The sequence below is a fragment of the Camellia sinensis genome, chromosome 1 (assembly GCF_055761805.1).
Source record: "Camellia sinensis isolate YWXY chromosome 1, ASM5576180v1, whole genome shotgun sequence".
NCBI lineage: Eukaryota > Viridiplantae > Streptophyta > Magnoliopsida > Ericales > Theaceae > Camellia > Camellia sinensis.
The window spans coordinates 168,791,376-168,816,314 of NC_138961.1; the positions used below are offsets into that span (position 1 = coordinate 168,791,376).

Consider the following 24,939-nt stretch of genomic DNA (forward strand, 5'->3'; position numbering starts at 1 on the left):
TCCGTGATCTGTATGCCCCAAACGGGTCTCATCTTCATTCTTGACATCATATGCATCCTCTTCCTCCACAAATCGTGGATTTGGTTGATGGTTGCGTGGTCAGTTTCTAACGTCATGGCCTCAAAACGCTCCAACAAGGTATCCTTTCAAGGCGCTCCAAACGTCGAAATCGCTCCTTTATTAGGGCATCTCATGTCGCATCAACTCTCTCATACCTTTCTTCAATAACATCATATTGACCACCACATACTCTTTGTCATACCATGGTTAGAATCGAGCCTAGGCTCTAACACCAACTGATGTAGCATATCAAAAAGATGAGCAATAAGACCAAACCACGAATAAATCTAAACTAGAGATACTCTCTCTACGATTTTATTTATACTAAAAATAATTGTTGCTAATCAAGAAAATCTAAAATGGAAAATATATATTCTTGCTAGTCAAGAATATTTAGAAGGAAAATAAGAAATAAGAAACAAATTTCATAAAGCAAACAATTTGATTATTGTATATAAGAAAATAAACGAAATAAGAAACTTAAATAAATAGGAAAATAATAGCCGATCAAAAAAAAAAAAAAAAAGGAAAATAATAGATTCTAGTGTTAAATAAAAATCCTAATCAAATATTAAATAAATTATAAAAATATATAATTTATAAATTCCAATCTGCATCAATTAGACTACTGACTCTTTATTAGACTGTATGCAAATCTCTTGTGTGGTAATATTGTATTATTGGACTCGTTCATGTTTGATTGTCTAATTAGGTTGATCATTACTATGATGGAATTGAATGATGGTATTGCTAAGGTGCCAATAATAGGTTGGAGATGTAATATAAATTGTGTTTATTTATACACGAGTGTGATTGTATTAATTGGTTGTGATTATATTTATAACATTAGGTAAAAATTCTCATTATGTAACAACTTCATTATTTTTTGTTAAGTAAGAGAAAAGTAGTGTTTAGCCATTTAATGCGTGAGATTAGATTGTGAATCTCACCTCTTACCATCAGAATAAACAATTTTAGTAATTTTTTAATTTTTATGAAAAGATGTATAAAAAAATAGAGAATGATGTGACAACTTATAGTGATCTTTTGACTTTTTGACTAAAACATATAATTGTCAAACGAGATCTATATTCTTGTACCTTCTTTTTTTTTTTTTTTTGTTATAGATAAACTACCAATAAATCCTAATGATTAAACTTAATTCCTATCAAACCCTATTGAAAATAAGTCCTAATAAAATCGATGCTAAAAATAAATTTTTTTTGCATGTCCCTAAAAATTGACAATTAATGATTTTTTTCGTCACTGTTTTTATAAATTGTCGCTACACTTACAATTAATAATATTTTTCTGTGATGAATTTTTTAAATTGTCGCTGAAAGTTGAAAATTAGTGATTTTTTTTTGTGATGATTTTTTTAAATTGTCGTTAAAATTTATAATTAATAACATTTTTTTGATAAAATTTTCAAATTGTCGCTGAAAATTAACAGTTAGAGACATTTTTTAAAAATTTTTCTGTAAAATTTATTTCTCAAAAACAAATCAAACAAAGCAGTCATCTCTGTTTGACTGCTTGACAGACAAGATCTCTTATGATCACATTAAAAAAGGGCGTTGCTATATACTCGTCTTATATTTCTACCATTTTTCTCTTAACAAGACCAAGAGATTAGTTTGGTAGATGAGAGTCCCACAATGCGCCTTTCAATTTTCCTCTCTCTTTCTAGTTAAAAATATTAAATTCAGTCCAAAACATTCCTAAGTTGTAATTTCAGGTCTTCCTATGCTCCAAACATTAATTATCCTTATATTTTGGGGCAGATTAGGGCCAACTTAGGGATGTGGAATGTATCATTGACTGTCTGGTTTTATTGGTAACAACCGATTAGCTCATGGAGAGCATGTGAAATTGTGAACCGGTCATCCAAGCCCATCGGCATTGCTTATTGTTCTATCTAAAGTATTAAACCCGGTTCGGTCAGGTGCGTGAACAAACCGTTTTCCTTTTCGGACACCTAACCGTCTTTGAACTTGGTAGTTGAGACTTGGAGAAACTAACGACTTTGGGGAACTTTCAGAGAGAGAGAGAGAGTTAATTAAAGTGATTATCATATGATTGTCTCTCTCTGTACCTTCTTTTTATATCTTCAACCCCCAACTATGCCTTCTCTGTGTCTCTTTTATTTTCATGTGTTTCTCATTCATTATCTGTCTTCAACAAACCCAAAGGTGTCATGAGAATTCCAAACATTTTCAAAGCAAATAACATCCTCCGCCCAGAATCTTCGAACCCAGTTCGTGAAAATCTCGTTCACAAACCCAACCCTAAACACAATGGATTCAAACCTTCTGTGTTTCGTCTTTTGCGGCGACTCATGTCTGGAAGTAAGCTTCAAATTTATTTATTTATTTATTTATTTATTTTTCCATTTATGCCATATAAATGTTGTTAGTGTTTAATTTTGTTTTCTTCAGTTGAATTTGTAATGGTTTTATGTTGTATCTTCCAAATCTGTAGATAAGATTGATGGGGGGTCGCGGACGGAAGAAGAAGACAAGGTGTACTCTTGGTTATACGCCTTGGCCCAATCGGAAAAAGACATGGTGTTTGAATATGTACGATCAACTGAAAGAGGTGAGTGTATCTCGAATCTTTTAAGAGTTTTTTTTTTTTTTAAAAAAAAAAAAAAAAATTGGTGGAAATGCTGTCTTGAAGGAATTTCACTTGTTAATAGTGTTATTCTGATCTGAGGACCACAAATTTAAATTGGGTTCTTATGATATAATTGAAGGTCCAACAGATGTTCGATGAAATGTTTCTGATTACACAACACAGACTAGGCATCAGCAGTTTGATCCATAGCATAAGCTCAATCCATTAGGACACAACATTATCTTATATCAATTCATATTCTCGTTTTTTATCTCTACGAGTTGGAAGGAGGGGAAACTGAGCAATACCAAAGCATTTTTATGTGTGTTTGGCTCTGTGTTTGCTCTCTCTTTTTCAATTGTTGGAGGCATCTTTATTTCTGAGATAAGCAGTGCTAGGAGCACAGAAACAATCACAAGGGGTGGTACCCACATGTGCAGCCTAGTAAATATTGCTCTGACCCTTTGTCTCACGTGTGATTGTTTTTGTGTTCCGATTTTGTGCTTTTAGTGTTTCCTTTTGAAGATTGTAGCATACCTATTCGGCACAATAATTCAGTGTGTGACACTTGTGCCTTATGTATGGCTGAACCCACAACTATGCAGGCTTACCCATCAGCTATTCTGAGATGTCCATTACCAAGATATTCTGTGGCATTCTGCCTCACATCAGGCAATAGCATTATGGGATCTCGCAAGGGATCCATCAATCATCAAAACTCATAAAGATGTCTGACAAATTAAGGATCAAGATTCCCTTCAATACTTCTTTGTGCAATGATCTTGTGTGGTAACACAACTGTCCAAATTAAAAATTGAAGTGAAGCGACATTGTTTTGTGGTGTAATTTAAAATAAAAAGATAATATTTTAATTTAATTTTATACGTGGACTGTTAGATTATGTCATTTGCTCACGCGTCTTGTTGTGGTAAAAACCATAGCAAGATCACTGCAGAAAAAGTATGGCAGGAGGATCCAAGTCCACTAAGTAGATATGGGATTTTCCTACCCTTTTTTCATCTTATATTTCAGGTTATGTTTTTGATGTTTTGTTCTATGTATTAGTATATGAAATTTGGGGATTACTACTCGCACCACACTTATATATATATATATATATATATATTTTTTATAGTTGCACTTCAAATTTTGTCATTAGTGTGCATTGGAAACTATATTATGTATAGTTTTTATTGTTTTATTTTGTTTTTAATACTAAAAGCAAATTATGGAGTGTATTTATAAAGAATGAGAGTACGAATATCACTTCCCTAAAATTTTGATGACACTAAAAGCTCTTATAGATTTTTCTGTAAATAAATAACAATTACGAGGGTTTGGATACATAAAAAGGGGTAATCTAGTGCACAAGACTCCTGCCACTGAGGGTTTGGGAAGGGCAGATATATGTGACCTTAATTTTATATTGTAGGCTGTGAAATTTGGAGGCATGGAACAACCTATTTTTACAAGGAAATTCATTAGGAAACCAATGAACTAATGAAGGTCAGTTTAAGGCCAAACAAACCACTTGTCAGTTTAAGGCTCCTCCCCAATTATGATTTTTGGATCCACCACTTTGCATAAAGACTCGTTGTGATGTGATCCTTCGCATATGAACACTCTAATAACCAACTAACCTATCTTTGTTTAGTTTATAATCATTAGTAATGTCTACTAACAGAAACATCTTTAATTGTTCGAAGAATAGTAAACCAGTTGTAACCTTGAATAGAAAGTACTCTGCAGCGACATGCCAAAATCCTATTACATTCACTTTAATCAAGTTCTGATTTTATATTTTAGTATACGGTTTATTCAAAGGAAATATGGAAAATGTTGCCAAACCCACCACAAATCAGTCTGGCTCGACAGTATGAGAACTTTAATTAAGTTAAAGTCCCAGAGCACTGTATTTGAAATATTACTTAACTTGTATGTTTCAAATATTGACACCATTTTCTAGATACAAGAAATTTCTCTTTGCAAACTTTGTTGCAAATTTAACATGTTTTCTTCTTCGTCATCCTGAGATGCAAAGATGGGGCTTAATTGATTTCCTGTCTGTCATATTTATGGAGAGTTGAAACTAAATGATGCATGTAGTACTGTTTGTAGTTAGAAGTAAGTGTTAAAATCCACCTACTCTCCACCTACTTCACCCACTTAAACCTACTCCACTAAACCTAACCCACTACACCACTACCACCTCACCTACTCCACTAAACCTAACCCACTACACCACTACCACCTCCACTTCACCTACTCCTTACCTACTACACACTCACCCTCTTCTATATATAGGAATCATGAATCATTGTAATAAATATCAATATCAATCAATAATACATAAATTCTTACATGGTATCAGAGCTTTGTTAAGAACCTCGTATTTTCGCTTCACCGGCGGGCGGCAGCCTCGCCTTGGCCGCCCGCCGGCCCTCTCATCTTCCAACTAATACAACTCCTCCTCTCTCTTTTTCTCTCGGTGTGCAGGGGAGGGAGAACAACCCCACAACACACAAGCTTCCTCTCTCTCTCTGCGCAAGTCTTCACCACTTCGTGCGGAGTCTTCATCGTCTGTATCGGTACTCGAATCCCTATGGCCGAAGAAGCCCCACCATCACAGACCCAATCGGGTTCGGATCCTGATCCGTTACAGTACTGGTGCTACCACTGCGACAAACGGGTCTCCATCGAAACCCTCCCCGACGTGGTCTGTCACGAGTGCAAGAACGGCTTCGTCGAGTCCATCGCCGCCGCGAACCCCTCCCCTCCGCCGTCCCGAACCTCCGATCTCGTCGACGAACCTTACTTCGGCTCCCAGTTCCTGTTGATGGCTCCAGATCGCGAAAATCAGGACCTATAAATAATGCCCCTTCAAGGACTGGGTCCTTCGGCAGTGCTGGTTCGCACTCAGGCCAACTGATGACCAATTCTGTGACTCGAGTTGGTTCTGTTTATGCTTCTGGGGTTTCTGGTTCTGCTTCTCTAAAGAAGACCAATTCTGGGCCCCTTCATACGCATGGGGCGGCATGTTCTCTCTCCTCCCTTTTCTTTTTTAATCACACCCTACCAAACGAATCTCAAGGATATCTCCAAGTGGTCTGCAAAGGAGATATTACATTCTCCAAGTGGTCTAATTTTTATTTATTTTTATTACTATTATTATTATATTAAATAATCAATGCACTCCACTTTCTTTTCTTTTTTTATCTTTATTTTATTCCATCTTTTGCAAAGCAACCGCAAGTTTGCACACCCATCATCATTATTTTATTTTACCCAACTTTTTTTATTTTATATCTATATATATATCTCTCTTTTTTATTATACTATATTACCCATATTTCTCTTTCACTTTATTTTTCATCTTTTATTCCCTTCTTATTTCTTTGCCAAAAAAAAAAAAAAAAAAACACAAAACACAAAACACACAGAGGCAGAAACTGCACCCCAAACTCCTTTTATTCATGTCGGGGCTCCCCCCAATCACCATTTTACACCACAGACAAAAAAAAAAAAAAAAAAAAAACAAAAAAAACAACACACAACCAAACCAACACCACTCGGAACAGTGGGATTTTTCTTCTCTACTCTGCCGCCGGTCTCTTCTTCTTGCCTCCGTCCTGGGCGGCCCTTGCCGGTGTTGCCTCCGTGTTTCCCACTCCACTGGGCACGATCACTACTCTCTGCTCCTCCACTGCTGCATATGGCGGACCTCCAAATCAGAACATCACCGTGGCCTTCCGCTTCAGCTCCTTGTTTTCTGCCTTTAGCACACTTATCTCTGCTCGCGCATCCTTATACATGCGTTGGAGCAGAGCCAGTTGGGCGTTTAGTTGCTACACCTCATTTGTCCTGCTCTGCAGCCGGTGCGACAAGTTTGTGACCGCAGTCATGGTTTCCACACATGACTTCAGAGTATACTGATTGGCCTCAATATCAGTTTGCACCGCCATTTTTTGCTCCACCGACCGCATCGGAAAGTTCAACGGAGCAAACACAGAGGTGTTTGGTTGAGGTTCACTGGCCACCGCACCAGTTACTTCTCTTGTGGGCTCGTTCAGTTCTGGAAAGAGCGTGAGCAGACCACGGGAAGAGGAGGCCATGTTTTGGGTAGCTGGACGGGAAGAAGAGGCCATGTTGCTGAGTGTTTCAGAGACGGGTTGGTTACAGAGTCTCTCTCTCAGAAACGGCAGAGTTTTTCAGCGGATTTCGCAGGTTTTTTGCTTCTGCCTCGGCCTCAGGCTCTGTCTTGCTTAAATAGCCGAGGCAGCCACGCGCATCGCGCGCTTTTTGACGCCAGACGACAAACGGGCACGCCAGCCAAGGCCCTCACGTGCCTCGCCATCATATCTGGCACGCCTTTTTATGGATTGGGCACGCCTTTTGATAGATTGGGCACACCTTTTGAGGATGCGACTTTTTAAGGGTCCGACAAGACTCTGTAAACTGTCCCGACATTGATTCCGGTTAGCTCCTTTATGGGTCCGACAAGACTCTGTAAACTGTCCCGACATTAATTCCGGTTAGCTCCTTTATGGGTCCGACAAGACTCTGTAAACTGTCCCGACATTGATTCCGGTTAGCTCCTTTATGGGTCCGACAAGACTCTGTAAACTGTCCCGACATTGATTCCGGTTAGTTTCTACAAGGGTCCAGCAAGACTCCGTAAACTGTCACCACAACTGTCACAACATTGTCTGCTACAACGGTCCGACATGACCCCATAAACTGTCTTCTACATCGGTCTGACACCGCCATCCAGTGTCCTCTACACCGTTATGACACCACCATACAGTGTCCTCTACATGGTTATGACACCCCCATACAGTGTCCTCTACAACGTTATGACACCACCATCCAGTGTCTTCACCAATGGTCTGACACGACCATACAGTGTCTCTTATCCTCTTTTATTTTTATGTATTTTCTTGTTTTGTTACTCTCTCCAAACTCAAGTTGGTTAGTTCCTATCCCCCTTGAGTTTGCGGGGGGCTGTTAAAATCCACCTACTCTCCACCTACTTCACCCACTTAAACCTACTCCACTAAACCTAACCCACTACACCACTACCACCTCACCTACTCCACTAAACCTAACCCACTACACCACTACCACCTCCACTTCACCTACTCCTTACCTACTACACACTCACCCTCTTCTATATATAGGAATCATGAATCATTGTAATAAATATCAATATCAATCAATAATACATAAATTCTTACAGTAAGTAATAGAGTCCTTGGCACCAATTAACTTTCAGTAGGTAGGCCAGCAGAAAATAGATACCAGCTAGGGAAAAAAGGTTTGTTCTTGCTCATTCTAATTTGTGTTGCAACAGTGATACTGTAACTAAAACACTTTTTTCTATAGTTAGTATGCATTTTAAGTTTGTGCTCAGAATCAAACATATACAAATATGTATGTTTTCACCTGTAATATATTTTCTCTTACAATTACTATTAAAAATTTAACAGGAACATTTTAACAAGAGAGATAATGGCTATTTTTGTTCAATTTTGCTTCTGAGTTGTGCATTGTTGTTTAAGCATTTAAGTTATGTGAATGACCTACAAAAGGAAATCAGTTACCCTCTGCTATGTGAATGACCTAGTCCTAGTGTCATTTCTTCAATGAGATACTAATCTGTTCGACTTCCTGTAGGTTTGAGCTTCACTGAAGCTGAGAGGAGATTGAAGGAAAATGGCCCAAATATTCCTCTAGAATATACTTTTCCAAGCTGGTGGCATCTTCTGTGGAGTGCCTTTTTTCACCCTTTCAATATTATTTTGATTGTTTTGTCAGCCCTCTCGTACTTAGCTAGTGACAGTCCCAATGGATGCATCATGCTCGTATTGGTCTTCATAAGCGTCTCCCTCCGGTTTTACCAGGTATATTTTTCCTTTAGTTATTCCAATCAGAATGATGCTGTACATATTCGTTTCTCAAGCATTTATTTATTGTATTCTCCATCTACCTTTCAGGAGTATGGGAGTTCAAAAGCAGCAATGAAGCTCTCAGAATTTGTTCGATGCCCAGTTAAAGTTCAAAGGTGTGCAGGCAGAGTTGTTCAGACTGAATTATTGGTTCAAGTTGACCAAAGAGATGTTGTTCCTGGTGACATTGTAATTTTTGAACCTGGCGACCTTTTTCCTGGTGATGTGAGGCTACTAACTTCAAAACACTTAGTTATAAGGTATGCTACCTGGAACACTATCCATTTCATAGATGAGCAGCAGTGTGTTCTTTCATGTCATTCATTGTTTTTCCTCAATGGCCAACCTAGATCACATGATCACATCCTGCTTCTTGAACAGTCAGTCATCCTTGACAGGGGAGTTTGGAACAACTGAGAAAACAGCTGATATAATAGAAGATCAGAGCACACCTTTGCTAGATTTGAAGAATATATGCTTAATGGTAAATTCAAATATTTTGAGCAGTGTCTATTTTGTGGTGTGAGCTATACTTCTATTGCCAGTATTTGTGCTATTGCATTCAGCTGATTAATGAACCCATGATTTAATGACTGTCTGCATAACTAGAATCATTAAGGTATTTGTTTGAGAATCAAGAGGCTAAACGTTCTTTGTACAAGTAGAAGAAAACACATTAATTAGAAAGAGGGAGATTTACCTGCTCAAACAATTTAAACTAGAAGGCTCAAATTGGGGATCAAGGACCATAGGAACAAATTAAACAAAGTAAATTCAAAAGTTCTAAATTAGTTTACAATGCATATCAAACAGATTTCCCTCATATCTTATCTTCAATTAGTGCCACTTATAACTTCATCCCAATCGATTCATTTCTTATTTTATCTTTTCTTGTAACAATGTTCATCTTGTTCAATATTCTCATTTTAGTTACACTCATTTTATGAGCATGTTTAACATCTCAACATAGGCTAACCCTACTGCATATATACATTAAAAGGGCAACTTCGAACCGAAAAATATAGTGAGAGATTAGAAATGTTTAGGGATAAAAATTTTAAAGAAGCAACATGGTGTTTGGAAAATGATACTAATAATATGTAAAATACAATGGTAGAATGTATTAAAAGAAAATTGAAAGAAGCCCTTGAAGAGTCAAAGAAAAAAATCCTATATCTAAAGATACTTGTGGTAGAATGATGAGGTGTTAGCCGTAAAAACAAGGAATACTTCAAAAGATGACAAAAAGATAACAATGAGGAAAATTTTACGAGATATAAGTCGACTAACAAGGAGGTAAAAAAAAACAGTTAGAGATGCTAAATTAAAATGCCATTATGACCTTTATACTAAATTAGACAGTAAAGATACATAGAATAAAATTTATAAACCTGTAAATGGAGAAAAAGAAAAATAAGAGACTTTAAGTAGCTTAAGTATATCAAAAGGAATAATTCTACACATACTAACAAGCTTACTAAAAATACAAGAGGGCAAATGTAATTGGTTGTCAAAAAATCAATGACATTTAAACATCCAATGATGTTTGGACACGTATGTTTTTAGTAAGATTGTTAGTAAGATTTTAAGTAGATGTAGCATTACTCTATAAAATGTAAGAATTTCAGAATGTTAGTAAAGGATAAAAAGATTAAAGAAATATTTAAAAGTTATTTTACAAATTTGTTGAATGAAAATATTTAGAAAACTTAACGAGAGAGGAATTTGGTAGCCTTGATGGAGTTAGAGAATACAAGTTCTATTGTTGAATAAGGGAGTTTGAGTTGGAATTTGCACTGAAAACGATAAATTATTTGAGGAATTAAGATCAGATTGTATCCTTACTGTAACTTGGAAATCTTAGGTAAATTAAGGGGCAGTATGGTTAACAAACTTATAAGATTCTAATGATTAGGAAATTTTCTATCATGGATAAAGTATTTTAGTACCTATATATAAAAATAAAGAAGATATTCAAAACTACAACTATAGAGCCATGAAGTTGATGGGTCATACAATGAAATTGTGAGTGAGAGTGATTGAGTATCACTTAAGAGTTACAATTACGTTATCACAAAATCAGTTTGGATTTATGCCCAATAGATCAACCATGGAAAAGATATATTTACTAAAAAAATTATTAGAAAAAGTACAAAGAGAAGAAGAAGAGGAATCTTCATATAGATTTTATAGATGTACAAAAATATTACGATATAGTGGTTGAAAATATAATATAGAAGGTGTTAGAGAAAAATGGAGTGAGAAAAAAAGTAGAGTAAAGGACATGTATGATGGGACTATGGCTACAATTAGATTCACTACATGAGAAACTAAATAATTTCCAATCACTGTAAGATTGTACCAAGGGTCATCGTTAAGTCCTTACCTATTTGCCTTAGCTATGGATGAATTAACTAAACACATTGAAGATGATGTCCATGGTGTATGTTGTTTGAAGAGGATATTGTTCTACTGGATGAAACTAGAGGATGATTTAATACTAAATTTGAAATTTAGAAAGAAGCATTTGAATCAAAAGGGTTTAAAAGAAGATTTAAACTAAATATATTGGAATGTAACTTTAGTAACAATAGAAATAAAAAAATAATAGAGAAGTGAAGATCCAAAGAAGGAGATAACAAAGTGAACAATTTCATTATCTAGGTTCAATTGTTATCAAGGATAGAGATGTTGGAAATGAGATGATATATAGAATCAAAGTAGGTTAGCTCAATAGAGGAGTGCTTTTGGCATATTATGTAATCAACAAATTCCAACAAAATTAAAAGGACAATTTTAAGAACAACTATAAGTTCAACAATACCTCATATGACAGATTGTTGGCCAACTAAGAAACAACACGTTCATAAATGAGTGCAGTTGATATGATGGTGCTAAAATAAATGTGTGGTGAGATTAGGAATGATAGAAATAGAAATGAATATATTCGTGAAATAGTATGATAAGTTGAGAGAGAAATGACTAAGATGATTTGGTCATTTGCAATACAAACTAGTAGATAAAATAAACACTTAGGAAGGGTGATACTATCACCACAAATGGAAATGTTAAGGGTAGAGGAAAACCTAAATTGACATGTGGTACTAAATTAATATGAATTTATTAATTTAGCAGACCATGTAACCCTTTACAAAGTGGAATAAAAGGATTCAAGTAGTTGAACCCCACCTGATTGGGACAAATGGCTTAATTTTAATTTCTTTTTCTTAACTGCCTGCCATTTCACCCATCCTGTCGTATTCTATGGCCACATTGTCCTCAATTTCTCCATCATTATGAAAAATTGACACTCTTAGATATCTCATACCCTTCAAGTTTTACTCTATCATCATCCCTATTTCTAGTTTCGTTACCTATTTTCTATATTAGTCCTACTTAATCTACACCCTTTGGATTCTAAAATATTTCTCCACAATTCCAATTTAAAGTTTACTGCTCTTGTTTCTTCAAGTAAAACCATATCCTGTAACACGGTCTTCGGTAAAACTCAACCCCAAAAACTATTTGATAAGGTGAGGGTGCCTTCATACTTATATATTGCACATTACTTTTGTACCGAGGCAATGTGGGACTTTGCTTCACATTTTCCCTCACACACAATTTGCTTACTCGAAAGCACCTACCACATGCAAGCTAGGGACACATATCCTCCCCGTCCATGGTACTTCAATTCTAATACCATGTTATACGATCTTGGGTAGAACTCAACCCTAAAGCTAGTTGTCAAAGTGAGGGTGTCCTCACACTTATATATTGCATATTACTTTTGTACCTAGGTGATGTGAGATTTCGCTTCACACCCTTCCTCACATGCAGTGTGCTCACTTGGTAGTACCTATTGCGTGCAAGCCCGGGACACGCACCCTGTCTATCCTTGGAACTCCGACTTTGATACCATGTAAGTTTGAAAGAGATGAACTTTGTATATCATAATCCAACGTTTTTAGTTACAACGTTAATTAACACTAAACTAAATAGAGAAAAAACCTAAGACAAAACATGAAAAGAAAATACAAAAATACCCCAAAACAAAATATGGAAATACAAAATACAAAAATACAACTTCACATCCTCTACAAATAACATACACCAAGCATATCCTTTTGACCGTTCCTAACAATCACATCTATAACTAAAGCAGAAATGTAAGGGTTTAGTCTTTGGTGTAATCTATTGTTATTGAAAGTTAGTTATGTTTCTTTTTACTATTCTCACACTAGTTACAGATCTATCGTACATATCTTTAATTACATCAATAAATCTAAGAAATATTAATTTCTTTTCCAAACCATTACACAGTATCTCTCTAGGAATTCTATCATATGTGTTTCCTATGTTTATAAACATCATCTGGAGGTTCTTTTCTTTTTTCTATATTTTACCATTCATCTCCCAGGTGTAAAACTAATTAAAAATTTGAAACTGTTGTCTTATGCCTTAATCTTCTCTCAATTACACAATCCCTAAATTTGATTGAATGAATCATAAGTTTAATACCACAACAATTAGTTTCCTCCACTCATTAAGCATTATTTTAGAATGAAAGATCTTGTTAAACAAATTAGTCAACCAAACTGCTCCATCTCCCAAACACTTCCAAACTTCAATCAGAATATCTTCTACTCCTCTAGTTTTTCCCATTTTTATCTTTTCCAAAGTCTCTTTTATCTTCTCCACTCTGATCTTCCAAAAGAACTTATAATTAATATTAGGGTAAATTACACTTACCTCCCCTACGGTTTGAAGAAAATACAATAAGCTCCACAGTTTTGGCATAATTACATTAGGCTCCCTTAAAGTTTTAATTCACACAACACTTAACCACCTTTTCATAAATAATTCATTAGTCATATGAATATAAAAATGATGTTATCATCACTTTTACACTTAACTGTATATTTTTTCTTATTTATCCTTGTGTCTTTACACTATTTGCAATAATTTCAGCCCTTTAACCTTACTAAAAGGGAGGCTAGTGCAATTATGCCAAAACTATGAGGATACTTGTATTTTCTCAAACCTCAGGTCAGTGTAATTTACCCTTTATATTATTACTAGAGTTATCAAGTTCTCCTAAATTCAGGTTTCCTATGTAGTGTTCATTAAATAACTTTTGAAAGTAACTTAACGTTTGTTAATTCATCTATAAATTAGCACTCTCTTATCTTCACCCTTGATACACTTAATGTAGTATGTAGTTTAGTTTTCTACATTTTATCTGTCTTATCTTGACAAGTTCATGTACATACATACATCTATATATATATATATATATATATATTTTCTCTATCCTTGGAATCTAATTAAAGACAAAGATCATCATAAACCTTCAAGTCTTCAACTTATCTTTCAAAAAATTTGTTATTTGTACATTTATATTTCTGTTTTGATTACTTTTTGAACCTCTTTATTCTGCTAACTAGTTTATTTTAAAGGTGGTTCACTTCACTTAGATTTCCGAACACTTCTTTTGCTACTTTGTTTTGTTTTTTTAAAATACAAATGGCCATCTCACACTACATAGAATTATTATTACCTTTTTTTTTTTTAATTGAAAGTTCATTTTACTTCTTTAATTATTATGTTCTTAAACAGTGCTAAAATTTTCAGCTTTTAAATTCTACTGCCTAATTTGTGATTACCTATTTTTACTGCTCTACGTATCTTCCTAATGTATCAAACACAACAATTGTGAGAAACCAGCCTTGGCATGTCAAGAGGCAATCAGGAAATAATTAAATAAAAATAAAAAATGATTTCTAAGTAATAAATGAGTCAAAGAGTCAAGCCTGAGAAAATTGAGTAAAAAAATGTGTGTAAATATTTCTTGGGAATCTAGGAAACAGTAATCTGTTTTCTATAGTTCTTCTTAAGTCTATTTAAGGGTTTAAATGACTTTCAAGAGGGAGGGGAAAAAAAAATTTAAGTTTTGAATTTTCTTTGTAATAGGCTAAGGGCTTAGTTTCTTAATGAGTATCTATTGAGTAGCAGCTTGGTTGTATCCTTTGGGCAGCAAGCTTTTTATCAAGAATTGAAGCCTCTTTTCATTGTTCTTTAAAATTTTCTGCTAGTTATCATTTTTTATTTGTTCTTGCTTCTAAGATCTTTATTTTCTTCTTCTAAGATATCAAATCAGTAGTCTTTTGGGCGGTATCAGTAGTTGGAATCAGAGCTGTGTTCCAGAAGAAAAACTATGATCCAAATCATCATGGCAGCAAAAAGCAGATCAACAGAAAATCTAGGAAATGAGGAAGTTATGGAAGATATGGCTTGAGAGTTGAGAACAAGTTTGCAGCAAGAGGAATCAGAATAGGTGCCAAATTTTAGAAGATATAATTGTTCCGATAGTGATTCATGATACCTTTTACCAATAGCTTTGCAGGCATGGTGAGAGGTTTAGTCGGAATCAAAGACATGAAGATCAAGGTTTACTAAGTTCAGCTTACCTGAAAGAAAGGGAGGCTTTTGATTACCTTGCATGAAGATCAAACTCTGCGTACAATAGTCAAAAGTAAACAAAAGGCCTAATATAAGTTTAGAAAGCAGAACCTAGATTTATCAGTCTGAAACTCTGGATTATTGTTCAACCTGCATGTACTGCAACTGGTACTTGTTTAAAAAAAAAAAAAAACAACTGTGCTTCTTCAAGCTTTTAAAAAAGTGGCTCCAACCCATGTTATTTTTATGTACCATCTTCTAGAGGATAATGTGGACATGTAAGGCTCTTTACTCATTTTACGCTGTCTGGCATAATGTAGATGTAGCATTATAATCGTGATAATATGCAACATCCTCCAACAGCATCTAAAACTTTGCTGTCTTTGATTCTAGTTTCTATGCTGCAACTAATGTCTCATTATTGATTATAGGGAAGGAATGAAAAAAATAAAATAATAAAATAAAAATTTGTACATGATGTTTCCATTGTTCTACACTTTCAGGTTGGCTGTACATCATAATGTCTTATCTTACGGTATTTGGAATGTTTTTTGTTGTCATTTGTCTTACTTAGATGTAAGTGCATAAAGTACATACAAAAAAATTGTTTTTGCTTTTCATTTCAGGGAACGAGTGTAATATCAGGTAGCGGAACTGGTCTAGTTGTTTCCACTGGATCCAAGACTTATATGAGTACCATGTTTTCAAATATAGGGAAGCAGAAGCCACCAGATGACTTTGAGAAAGGCATTCGGTGTATATCTTATGTGCTTGTCATTCTTATGCTCATAATAGTTATTATTATAGTCCTAGTTGATTACTTCACATCGCTTGATTTGAGCGAGAGTATTCTTTTTGGGATCTCAGTTGCTAGTGCACTCACTCCTCAGATGCTTCCCCTGATTGTAAACACTAGTCTTGCAAAGGGAGCACTTGCTATGGCCAAAGACAGGTGTATTGTCAAAAGCTTAACTGCCATACGAGACATGGGATCCATGTAAGTTCACATTGCCCTCATTAATGTTTAGAAAGCATATTAAATAACAGCTTCAGTACAGAAACGAATATACTTTTAATTTAATTAATTAATGTGCCGTTTTTTGGACCCTTATTTTGAGATGAAATTACTTTTTCTTACTTTTTTATATAAGAAAAAAACTCCCCCCACTTATGGGAAAAGTAATAAGTTACAAGCAGGATGTGACAAGTAATAAGTTACAACTAAGGCAATGGACTTCTCTAGCAAAGAGTGGGAAGAAGGAAAGGCATGGAAGGATGGATAGAGTTTTCATTGATTGGTAGTTGGAAAGGGAGAAGGCAAGGAAAAGAAGAGGGAAAGACTTCTCTTTGGTCCCACAAGTTATTTTTGCCCAAAGTGGGAAAAGGAGAGAAAGGCAAGATCCTCTTCTTTTACAATTTGTCCCCGAAACACCGACAATTTCAAATATGTGAAGGAATATTTGTAAATTCAAACACCCTTTTCTTCCTACCTCCTCTTCATCTTGTCAAACAACCTTACTTAACACGTTTCTCATACCTTCGAATTTCTCATCCTTCTGGTAAGCCCAGTTGTAAATTCAAACACCCTTTTCTTCCTACCTCCTCTTCATCTTGTCAAACAACCTTACTTAACACGTTTCTCATACCTTCGAATTTCTCATCCTTCTAGTAAGCCCAGTAGTTAATTGACTCTTACATCATCTGGCACTTCCATCACTCCTACGTTGTACTTTGTGCATTGGATTGCAGGTTCTTGTATCTACCAAGGACAGGAAGGAAGATCAAATGAGGGCTTCAAAAAAATAAGAGTATATTGGATGTCGGTTCAGCCATGTGCTTCTGCTCCCAATAATGGTTAGAAGCTAGTAAAGCTTTCCTTGCCTCACCTCTCAAAATTCAAAGTTGAGATTTCACATGATCTTAATGACAACCCAAAAAATATTTGATACAAGACATCTATCAACCTGCATTATAATAAGACATCTAACAATCTGCATTATAACAAGACTTGTTTTTGGAGAAAGTCCAACCTTGGTATAACTGATTCGCTATGACATCTATCTATTACTACTATCAACATCAAGGGAAGTGCAGTTTCATATATATGTATATATATAAAGCCCCATAAATCATGTTTGATTCCCATATGCTTAACCAAGAAAAAATTATTGTTCAAGGCATTTCTTGTCTTCTTAGTTTAATGTCTTTTTTTTTTTTTTTTTAATTTTAATTTCTGTAGTGATCTATCCTTAACTTAAAGTTGTAATCACTCAACTATTTTGTTTCTTTTGCACTTCCATTTTAGGGATATCCTATGTATTGACAAGACTGGCACACTTACTGAGAACTGTGCAATCATGATTAATCATTTTGATAGTTGGGGCTCATCCGAGGAAAAGGTTCTGCGTTTTGGTTTCCTTAATGCTTACTTCAAGACTGAACAGAAATATCCTTTGGATGATGCAATTTTGGCATATGTATACACAAATGGATACAGATTTCAGCCATCCAAGTGGACAAAGATAGATGAGATTCCTTTTGATTTTACACGAAGAAGAGTATCTGTCATCTTAGAAATGGAATTGAATGCCAAAGACAAGAGCAACAGAATTGTGATAACCAAAGGTGCACTAGAAGAAGTAATAAAAATATGTTCTTTTATTGAGCATATTGATAGTGGTGAAATTGCAAGGTTCTCTGTCGAAGACCATCAGAGGATTCTAAATATAGGAGAAGAATTAAGCAATGATGGATTGCGGATTATAGGAGTCGCAATGAAAAGAATAGCAACGGTGTGTCTCAATCTCCTTTTACTCACTCTTCTATTTTTTATTTCAATGCTTTCATCTCTTTTTCTACACATATTTTCAATGCTTTCATCTCTTCTATTTTTTATTTCAATCTGGTCTAAAAAATTAATCTTTTCAGTCGTCAATTCAGTGACACCCCAAACGAATCTATTGCCTTCACTTATGACCGAGTATGATATGAAATTTGTAGACCATTTTGTTCAATAATATTGAAATTAATTATTTCTTTAATATAATAGCTGAATTTGAATTGTTTACCACTTTTAAGCTATATTTGAGTTTAATCCCTTTATCAGAATTCATTTACTGGTTACTATTAGAAGTTTAAAGAATAATGTTCCATAGCTGCAAATTTGAACATGACATCTTTAAAGCCGTTTTAGGCTCATGGAATATCTTGTATACATAATTCTATAAACTCTTGCTAACACAAGTCCTTGCTGCTGTATAGATATTTAGTTCCAATATGTGCTTGTTACGTAAATTAGAAACTACTCAGTTTGAGAAAATAAACTGACGTATCAAGCCTGCTTCCTGGGAAGCCACCTTTTCTGGATTTTAAAGAAGGCTAGAATTGTCATCAAATACTTAGATCTTGTGTTGCAAGTGCAGTCTTGGTTTGTGATCCCTGAAAACCAAATGAAGCCTAACCCTGATTTTGGTTTTTGGACTGAATGAAGTGACGGAAATTAAAATGCTTAACAATGACAAGGAAATTTTTTTTATTTTTTTTCTTTGATGGGGGGTGGGGGGTTTGTTGTGAATAATGACAAGCAAGTTATTTCAACTATCTTTTCCTTTTCCTTCATTACTAGATTTGTCTATCCCCTTCCAGACCCCCATCGTATGGGGACTAAACTGGTGTAATTTTTGTTAGTTTTTTCATTAATAATAAGTAAATGAAATTATGTTAAATGGGTTCCAATGGGGCACCACGCAAGTACATCAGAAGAAAACAAATGTAAACCAACACACAGGAAAAACACTAATCAACAACTGACAATAGCTAAAGCCTTATTGTCTTTCCTTCAATCATAATTGATTGAGCAATGTGACCTTAATTCCCTCTCCTTCCTATTTGCTGAAGAACCTTTTCCCTATCCTTCCTGGCTGTACTAGCCCCCCTCCACTTTATGTCAATGTCCCCCAAAAGTTGCAGACCTTCCTTCTCTTAACCCCCAAAATATATGCCCAAGAAGTCACAACCTTCACTAATATTCTGCTTCATCCAATTACTCCATTCTTCCTCCTTGTCCTCAGACTTCTTCTCAAAAAACCTCCAGCCGTAGATAAGACAGCCAACAGAATGCAACATGGAGCCTGCAACCCTCCATTGCCAAAAATGCTCAAAGCCCCTGCAACGTCAGTCACAGACACTGCTAATGATTACCCATCATCCAACAATAAATCCTCACACACCACCTCAACATTCAACTTCAGAGAAGGGGATTGAATCAGCATGTTCTCCTGATTCGGTCCATCCATTTCCAGCAACTGTTTAGCACATGCCTTGCTGAATTTTGATTTTGCTGATGATGTAGGACTGTTTAAAATTTTAAATATATGTACGTTGTATTGTATACAATGTGTGGATCAACCACAACAAAAATAACCATAACCCAACTGCACCCTACTAATTTGTTAAGGTCTCGTAAATCGTTGCCAGCATTTCTTGTTTTACCGTTTTTGCTGTCAGGTATTATGGCATCAATTTGATAAATGATTGTCAAGATCCAATGTAACTGGGTTTATTATGACATCAACCTCTAGTCTTATTTTCCCTTATGTCATATTACCCATTTTGATATGATTTTTTCCATATTTGTATGGACAGACGTTGAGTTTTTACGTTGTGCTTGTACCTATCATAAGCCTTAGATATCTTCAATTGACAAGGAAGCCTATTCTTTTTAGGTTATATTTCTAATTTTATATTGCAGTAGTTTTACTAGGCTAGCATATAGAACTTAACTAACAAGTACATAAAATTATGTTGTAAAGTGACATATTTCCCATATTTTGTTTTTTTGTTTTGATAAATAATCAAACTTTATTAGAAAAGTATCAAGATGATGCAAAGAATACAAAAAGACAACTCACAATCAAAGGTCCAAACAAACTAACTCATCAAATCCTTCATGAAATCTACAAAAACCAAAACATTAGGATCAACTGAACCTGTAACCTAACTATGCAATACTGTCAACAACCTACTCTCTGACCAAGAAACCGAATGACACACATCCTGGAAAACTCGTCAGTTATGCTCCAACCACACCAACCAAAGCAAAGAATGGGAAGCAAGCACCCAAGCCTTCCTACATCTTTTCCCCACCCTAGCCCCACCACAACTTTGTAACACACCCAACATAGACCCCGGCTGCACCCAAACCAAACCATACAAAGCAACAATAAAACTCCATAGCTGAGATGCAACCGGACAATGAATAAGTAAATGATTCACCATCTCCACATCCCTACGACACATGCAACACCGATGGACCATAGTGTGCCTCCGCCAAATGAAATTGTCAATAATCAAAATGTTTACCAAATTAGCTGTCCAAACAGAAAAAGCAACTTTAGACGGTGAACCCGTCGCCCAAATACTCTTCCATGGCAACACAACAACATTACCCCCCACAAGCACACCATAAATGAAGAGACCAAGAAAACCCCCTTAGGTCTTGGACAATCCCACACCAAAGAACATTCTAGACCTCATCCCATAGAAAAACCCCAGAAGGTCCACCAGTTGATCCATCTCTCAATCTTGCACATCCTTGCAAAAATGAACATTCTAGACAATCGTATGCCCCTGCTTAATTCCAACCGAAGTAACCACATCCTCCTCGTCGGCTGCAATAGTATAAATCAAAGGGAACATGCTCTCCAAAAACAACTCACTACACCATCTGTTCTTCCAGAATCAAGTCCTATCCTTCACCCTTACTTTAATCTGAATCCTATCTCAAAACTCCTTCCATCCCAACCAAATCCCCTTCCACACACCTCGGCCATGAGATTGGCCCACCCTATTCAAACACCCCCCTTATCCACTCCATACTTGGCGACCACAATCGCTCCTCCACTGCAAAACACCACAACCACTTCCCCAGAAGAGGCCGATTAAATGCAACCAACCTCCTAACACCCAATCCCCCCTTCTTAGGAGTACAAATCCTCTCCCATGCTACCACATGATAATGAAACCCCTCCCTGTTGTAGTTTTTCCAAGTGTGGGTATATGGGCGCATGTTGACACATGGTACAAATCAAACACGTCACAGCATTACATTATGGCTTCTACATTAGCCTTACCTTGGGATGATGGACACATGGAAAATAGATGGACCCCCTAAGAGGCGCTCGGGGTCAAGATTGGACTTGGCTAACTTGGATGCTTGGCTTTTCGATGACCCCACTGAGCTACTCAAGCTCCCTTGCATCAATGCTTATAAAAAAGCAGCTTGGTTGCTTGGCTCGCCTACAACCCCCCTGAGCCGATCACCACAAAGTCAAGATGACTCCATGTTCACCTGGGCTCATATTAGGGCCCATGTACATGCTCGAGAACACCTGTTTAGGACCTTGTGGACTGAAGGCTAAAACTCAAGGTTCGTCCAGGTGCATTTGGACTGGTCCTTGGAGGGGGGGAGAGGGAGAGAGAGAGAGAGAGAGAGAGAGAGGGAGAGAGAGAGAGGTGTTGACCAGGATCTGACACATTGGGAGACATATCATCCCTATCTCTGAGTTTCCCAAACATGCCCAGAAAGAGATGTATCATACCCACCCTTTGACCTCGTATGACACACCTCTCAAGGTATGCAGCAGAGGTTACACAATTGACAATGCTTCCCTCCATTTTATCTAGCCAATGGGGTCATGCCATGTGTGCTCAATTGAGGTGGCTCCCCTTTGCTCACCACACTATATGATGGGATCTCCATACAAGCTTCATGAATGACAATCATCTCCAATTGGATCATCCAACTCTCTAGTGCATCACTGTGATCTTCACTCTCCACTAGGGCTGTCCTTGGTTCTCTTCTCTTCCATGTTCGGTGATCTCCAACCATATCAGTGCCTGCCATCTTTGCAGAGGGCACCCGTCTCTCATTCACACATCATGTTAACTCTATTAGACTTAATCTCACATCACCAATCGAAGCCACCCAAACTTGGTTAATATAATGCAAGGGCCTCTACACTCCTTGCCAATTAGTTTTGAGTTAGATGCTTTACCAAACTCATTTTTTTATTGTTATTATTTTTTTTTAATTTTTAAAAATGAGATGTTTTCTTTTCTTATCCACCTCACTTCAATACATATGGTCCTGCTTTCAGGCCATGTAATGTAGTAAATCTTATGGCTACATCTGATTACCAAGGAGTGGAGGGAAAAGGAAAGAAACTTTTAAGTTTTTATTACTTTGCAGCATAGCATGTGATGGTTGTATTGTAACTTTCTTAACTCTTTTTTCTTCCTTAATTAGTACAAAATTTTGCTTAGGAAAAAAAATGAAAAAAGAAAGGATTGATCAGAAGCCACAGAATCTGTTCACTTGTTTCAAAGACTATCAAAATGCAAAATCCTGTTATTGTAGTTTGACCATGATACTAGACAGTCAACCCATAGTCCAGAATATATAACATGCATATTAAACAAAAATTATATATGCATCCATATATATATATATATATATATAAAGTAGGATGAAGAAAATGAATACAGGTATATGAATGGCAAAGGTAATGTTATTTGCATAATTACAACCATGTATAGAGGGAACAAGAGTCAAGTAAGAATAGTAGGCCATCTATTTTTATAGCATCTTATGGTCCAAACACAAAGTACCTGTCTACACTATGCATATATTGGTTGATGTATATGTGGAAGTATGCATGCTTTCATACGAGTGCATATATACAAATTATAAACATTCAAATCAACAATTCTTAGCCCCAATTGCTTGAGGTCAGCTTTATTATTCCGTTACCTCCATAAATTAGAATAAAATTAATACAAAATGCAACATAGTGGATGAGACTTGACTTTTATAGTTTGTGATCTTAATACCTTTATGAAAATTCAAGCACAAAGACTCAAATATCTTTGAACAATTTTGAATGGAGTGTACTTGTCCGCTTGGAATCACAGCCTTAATATCATTTGATTTAAATATTCAGGCTCCTGGATGCCCAACTCTTGTTCATTATTGATGTGTTTGGATCTTGAATTCGTGGAGGGAAGTAGATGCTATTTTTTTTTTTTTTTCATTTTTCCTTCCATTTTCTTCTCCCTTCACAAATTTTTATATAAATTCAAAATCCAAACACAGCCTAAGAGAACCAACCAGCGGAGAATTAGAATTCACTTATGCTAAACTGTGTACTTAACAGTGCTTTTTGTTATGCTGCAGCAAACAGGTAACAGAAATGTTGCTTATGACGACAGTGTTGAATGTGAAATGGTGTTCCTTGGTCTTATATCTTTCTTCGATCCACCAAAGGAATCTGCTAAGCAAGCACTGTGGCAGTTGGCGGAAAAGGGAGTAAAAGCGAAGGTATTAACAGGCGATTCACTCTCCCTAGCGATAAGGATTTGCAAAGAAGTCGGAATCAGAACTACCCATGTGGTTACAGGACCTGATCTTGAGTTACTCAGCCATGACTCCTTCCACGAGACTGTTAAAAGAGCAACAGTGCTGGCCAGGCTCACACCTACTCAGAAACTACGGGTAGTGCAATCTCTGCAGACAGTTGGAGAACATGTAGTTGGGTTCTTGGGAGACGGAGTAAATGACTCTCTTGCATTGGATGGTGCCAATGTTGGAATATCAGTAGATTCAGGGGCTTCAATTGCAAAAGATCTTGCCGACATTATCTTACTGGAAAAAGACCTCAATGTTCTTGTTGCCGGAGTTGAGCGGGGTAGACTTACTTATGCAAACACAATGAAGTACATAAAGATGTCAGTTATAGCCAATATAGGAAGTATTCTTTCTCTGCTCATAGCTATTATAGTTCTTAGGTTCGAGCCCTTGACACCAAGACAGCTTCTTACACAGAACTTCTTGTACAATGTCGGCCAGATTGCAATCCCCTGGGACAAGATGGAAGAGGACTATGTGAAAACACCGCAGAAATGGTCACTCAAAGGCCTAGCAATTTTCATCTTGTGGAACAGTCCTGTGTGCTCTCTATGCGACATATCAACCGTCTTATTCATTTGGCTTTATTACAAGACTTATTCTCCATTGGACATTATATTCTTCCGATCTGCTTGGTTTGTTGAAGGGCTGCTCATGCAAACCCTAATCATCCATTTGATCAGGACAGAGAAGATCCCCTTCATTCAAGAGGTAGCCTCATGGCCTGTGATTTGTTCCACACTTGTGATCTCTGCCATTGGAATTTCAATTCAATACACACCAATCGGATCTGTGATGGGATTTACACGTTTGCCACTCTCGTATTTTGGATTTTTGGTTGTGCTTTTTATAGGGTATTTTACAGTAGGCCAGATAGTCAAGAGAGTATATATTCTGGTGTATAAGACATGGCTTTAGATAAAAAAAAATTAAAATCATATGACAGAATGCCGACACAAAAATTATTAGAAAATCAACACAAAAAAAAAAAAATTCCGTTTTTGTATTATTGAGTGTAACACATTGCTTGTAGCCTCAATGTTCCCACAACATCAATCACATTTTGTATGGATACTCTTTGTTCCAACAACATTATTTTGTGCATCACCTTCAATTTTCAAAACATTTAAGTGATAGTTTGAATCTTTGACACGAGAGCCAATTTTGATAAGATCTATCATAATATAGCGTGCAGAACGAAACAACTGCATGCCAGTCCAAGTAAAGTTCTACCATTTGATATTTTCACAGCCGGTGAATCACCTACATCGAATATATTTGATTCAAATCATCAGAACTACGAAATAACCCAACATTGATATGGTCATGAAGTATCAAAAAAATAAAAAGCTAAAGAACATAAATTAGCAACAGAGCCTGCTCACACCATGTATG

At 36.1% G+C, this 24,939-nt stretch overlaps 2 protein-coding genes across 8 annotated transcripts in view; one reads left to right on the forward strand and one right to left on the reverse strand.

Annotated features, from left to right (window-relative positions):
• The first annotated feature begins 1,654 nt into the window (after positions 1-1,654).
• LOC114284218 (uncharacterized) lies at positions 1,655-24,634 on the forward strand. Of its 3 annotated transcripts, XM_028227122.2 has the most exons (10): positions 1,656-2,408; positions 2,542-2,658; positions 8,350-8,576; positions 8,670-8,881; positions 9,003-9,105; positions 12,459-12,540; positions 15,584-15,615; positions 15,707-16,077; positions 17,386-17,872; positions 23,314-24,634. In XM_028227122.2, the coding sequence occupies exons 1-10, from the start codon at positions 2,258-2,260 to the stop codon at positions 24,460-24,462; spliced, it is 2,931 nt and encodes a 976-aa protein (XP_028082923.2). In that variant the 5' UTR covers positions 1,656-2,257; the 3' UTR covers positions 24,463-24,634. The 3 variants fall into 3 exon arrangements, with proteins under 3 accessions (XP_028082925.2, XP_028082923.2, XP_028082926.2); XM_028227124.2 differs by lacking the exons at positions 12,459-12,540; positions 15,584-15,615 and having other exon boundaries at positions 1,655-2,408; XM_028227125.2 differs by lacking the exons at positions 12,459-12,540; positions 15,584-15,615 and having other exon boundaries at positions 15,971-16,077.
• Positions 24,527-24,939, reverse strand: part of LOC114284219 (putative glucan 1,3-beta-glucosidase A) — a 40,838-nt gene continuing 40,425 nt past the window's right edge. For all 5 annotated transcript variants that reach the window (XR_014341242.1, XM_028227127.2, XM_028227129.2 and 2 more), the window contains one exon: positions 24,527-24,807. Coding sequence is in view for 4 of the 5 variants with exons in the window: in XM_028227127.2 (XP_028082928.2) it covers positions 24,722-24,807 (86 nt within the window). In the remaining variant the exon portion in view is untranslated. The remainder of the gene's footprint in view (positions 24,808-24,939) is intronic.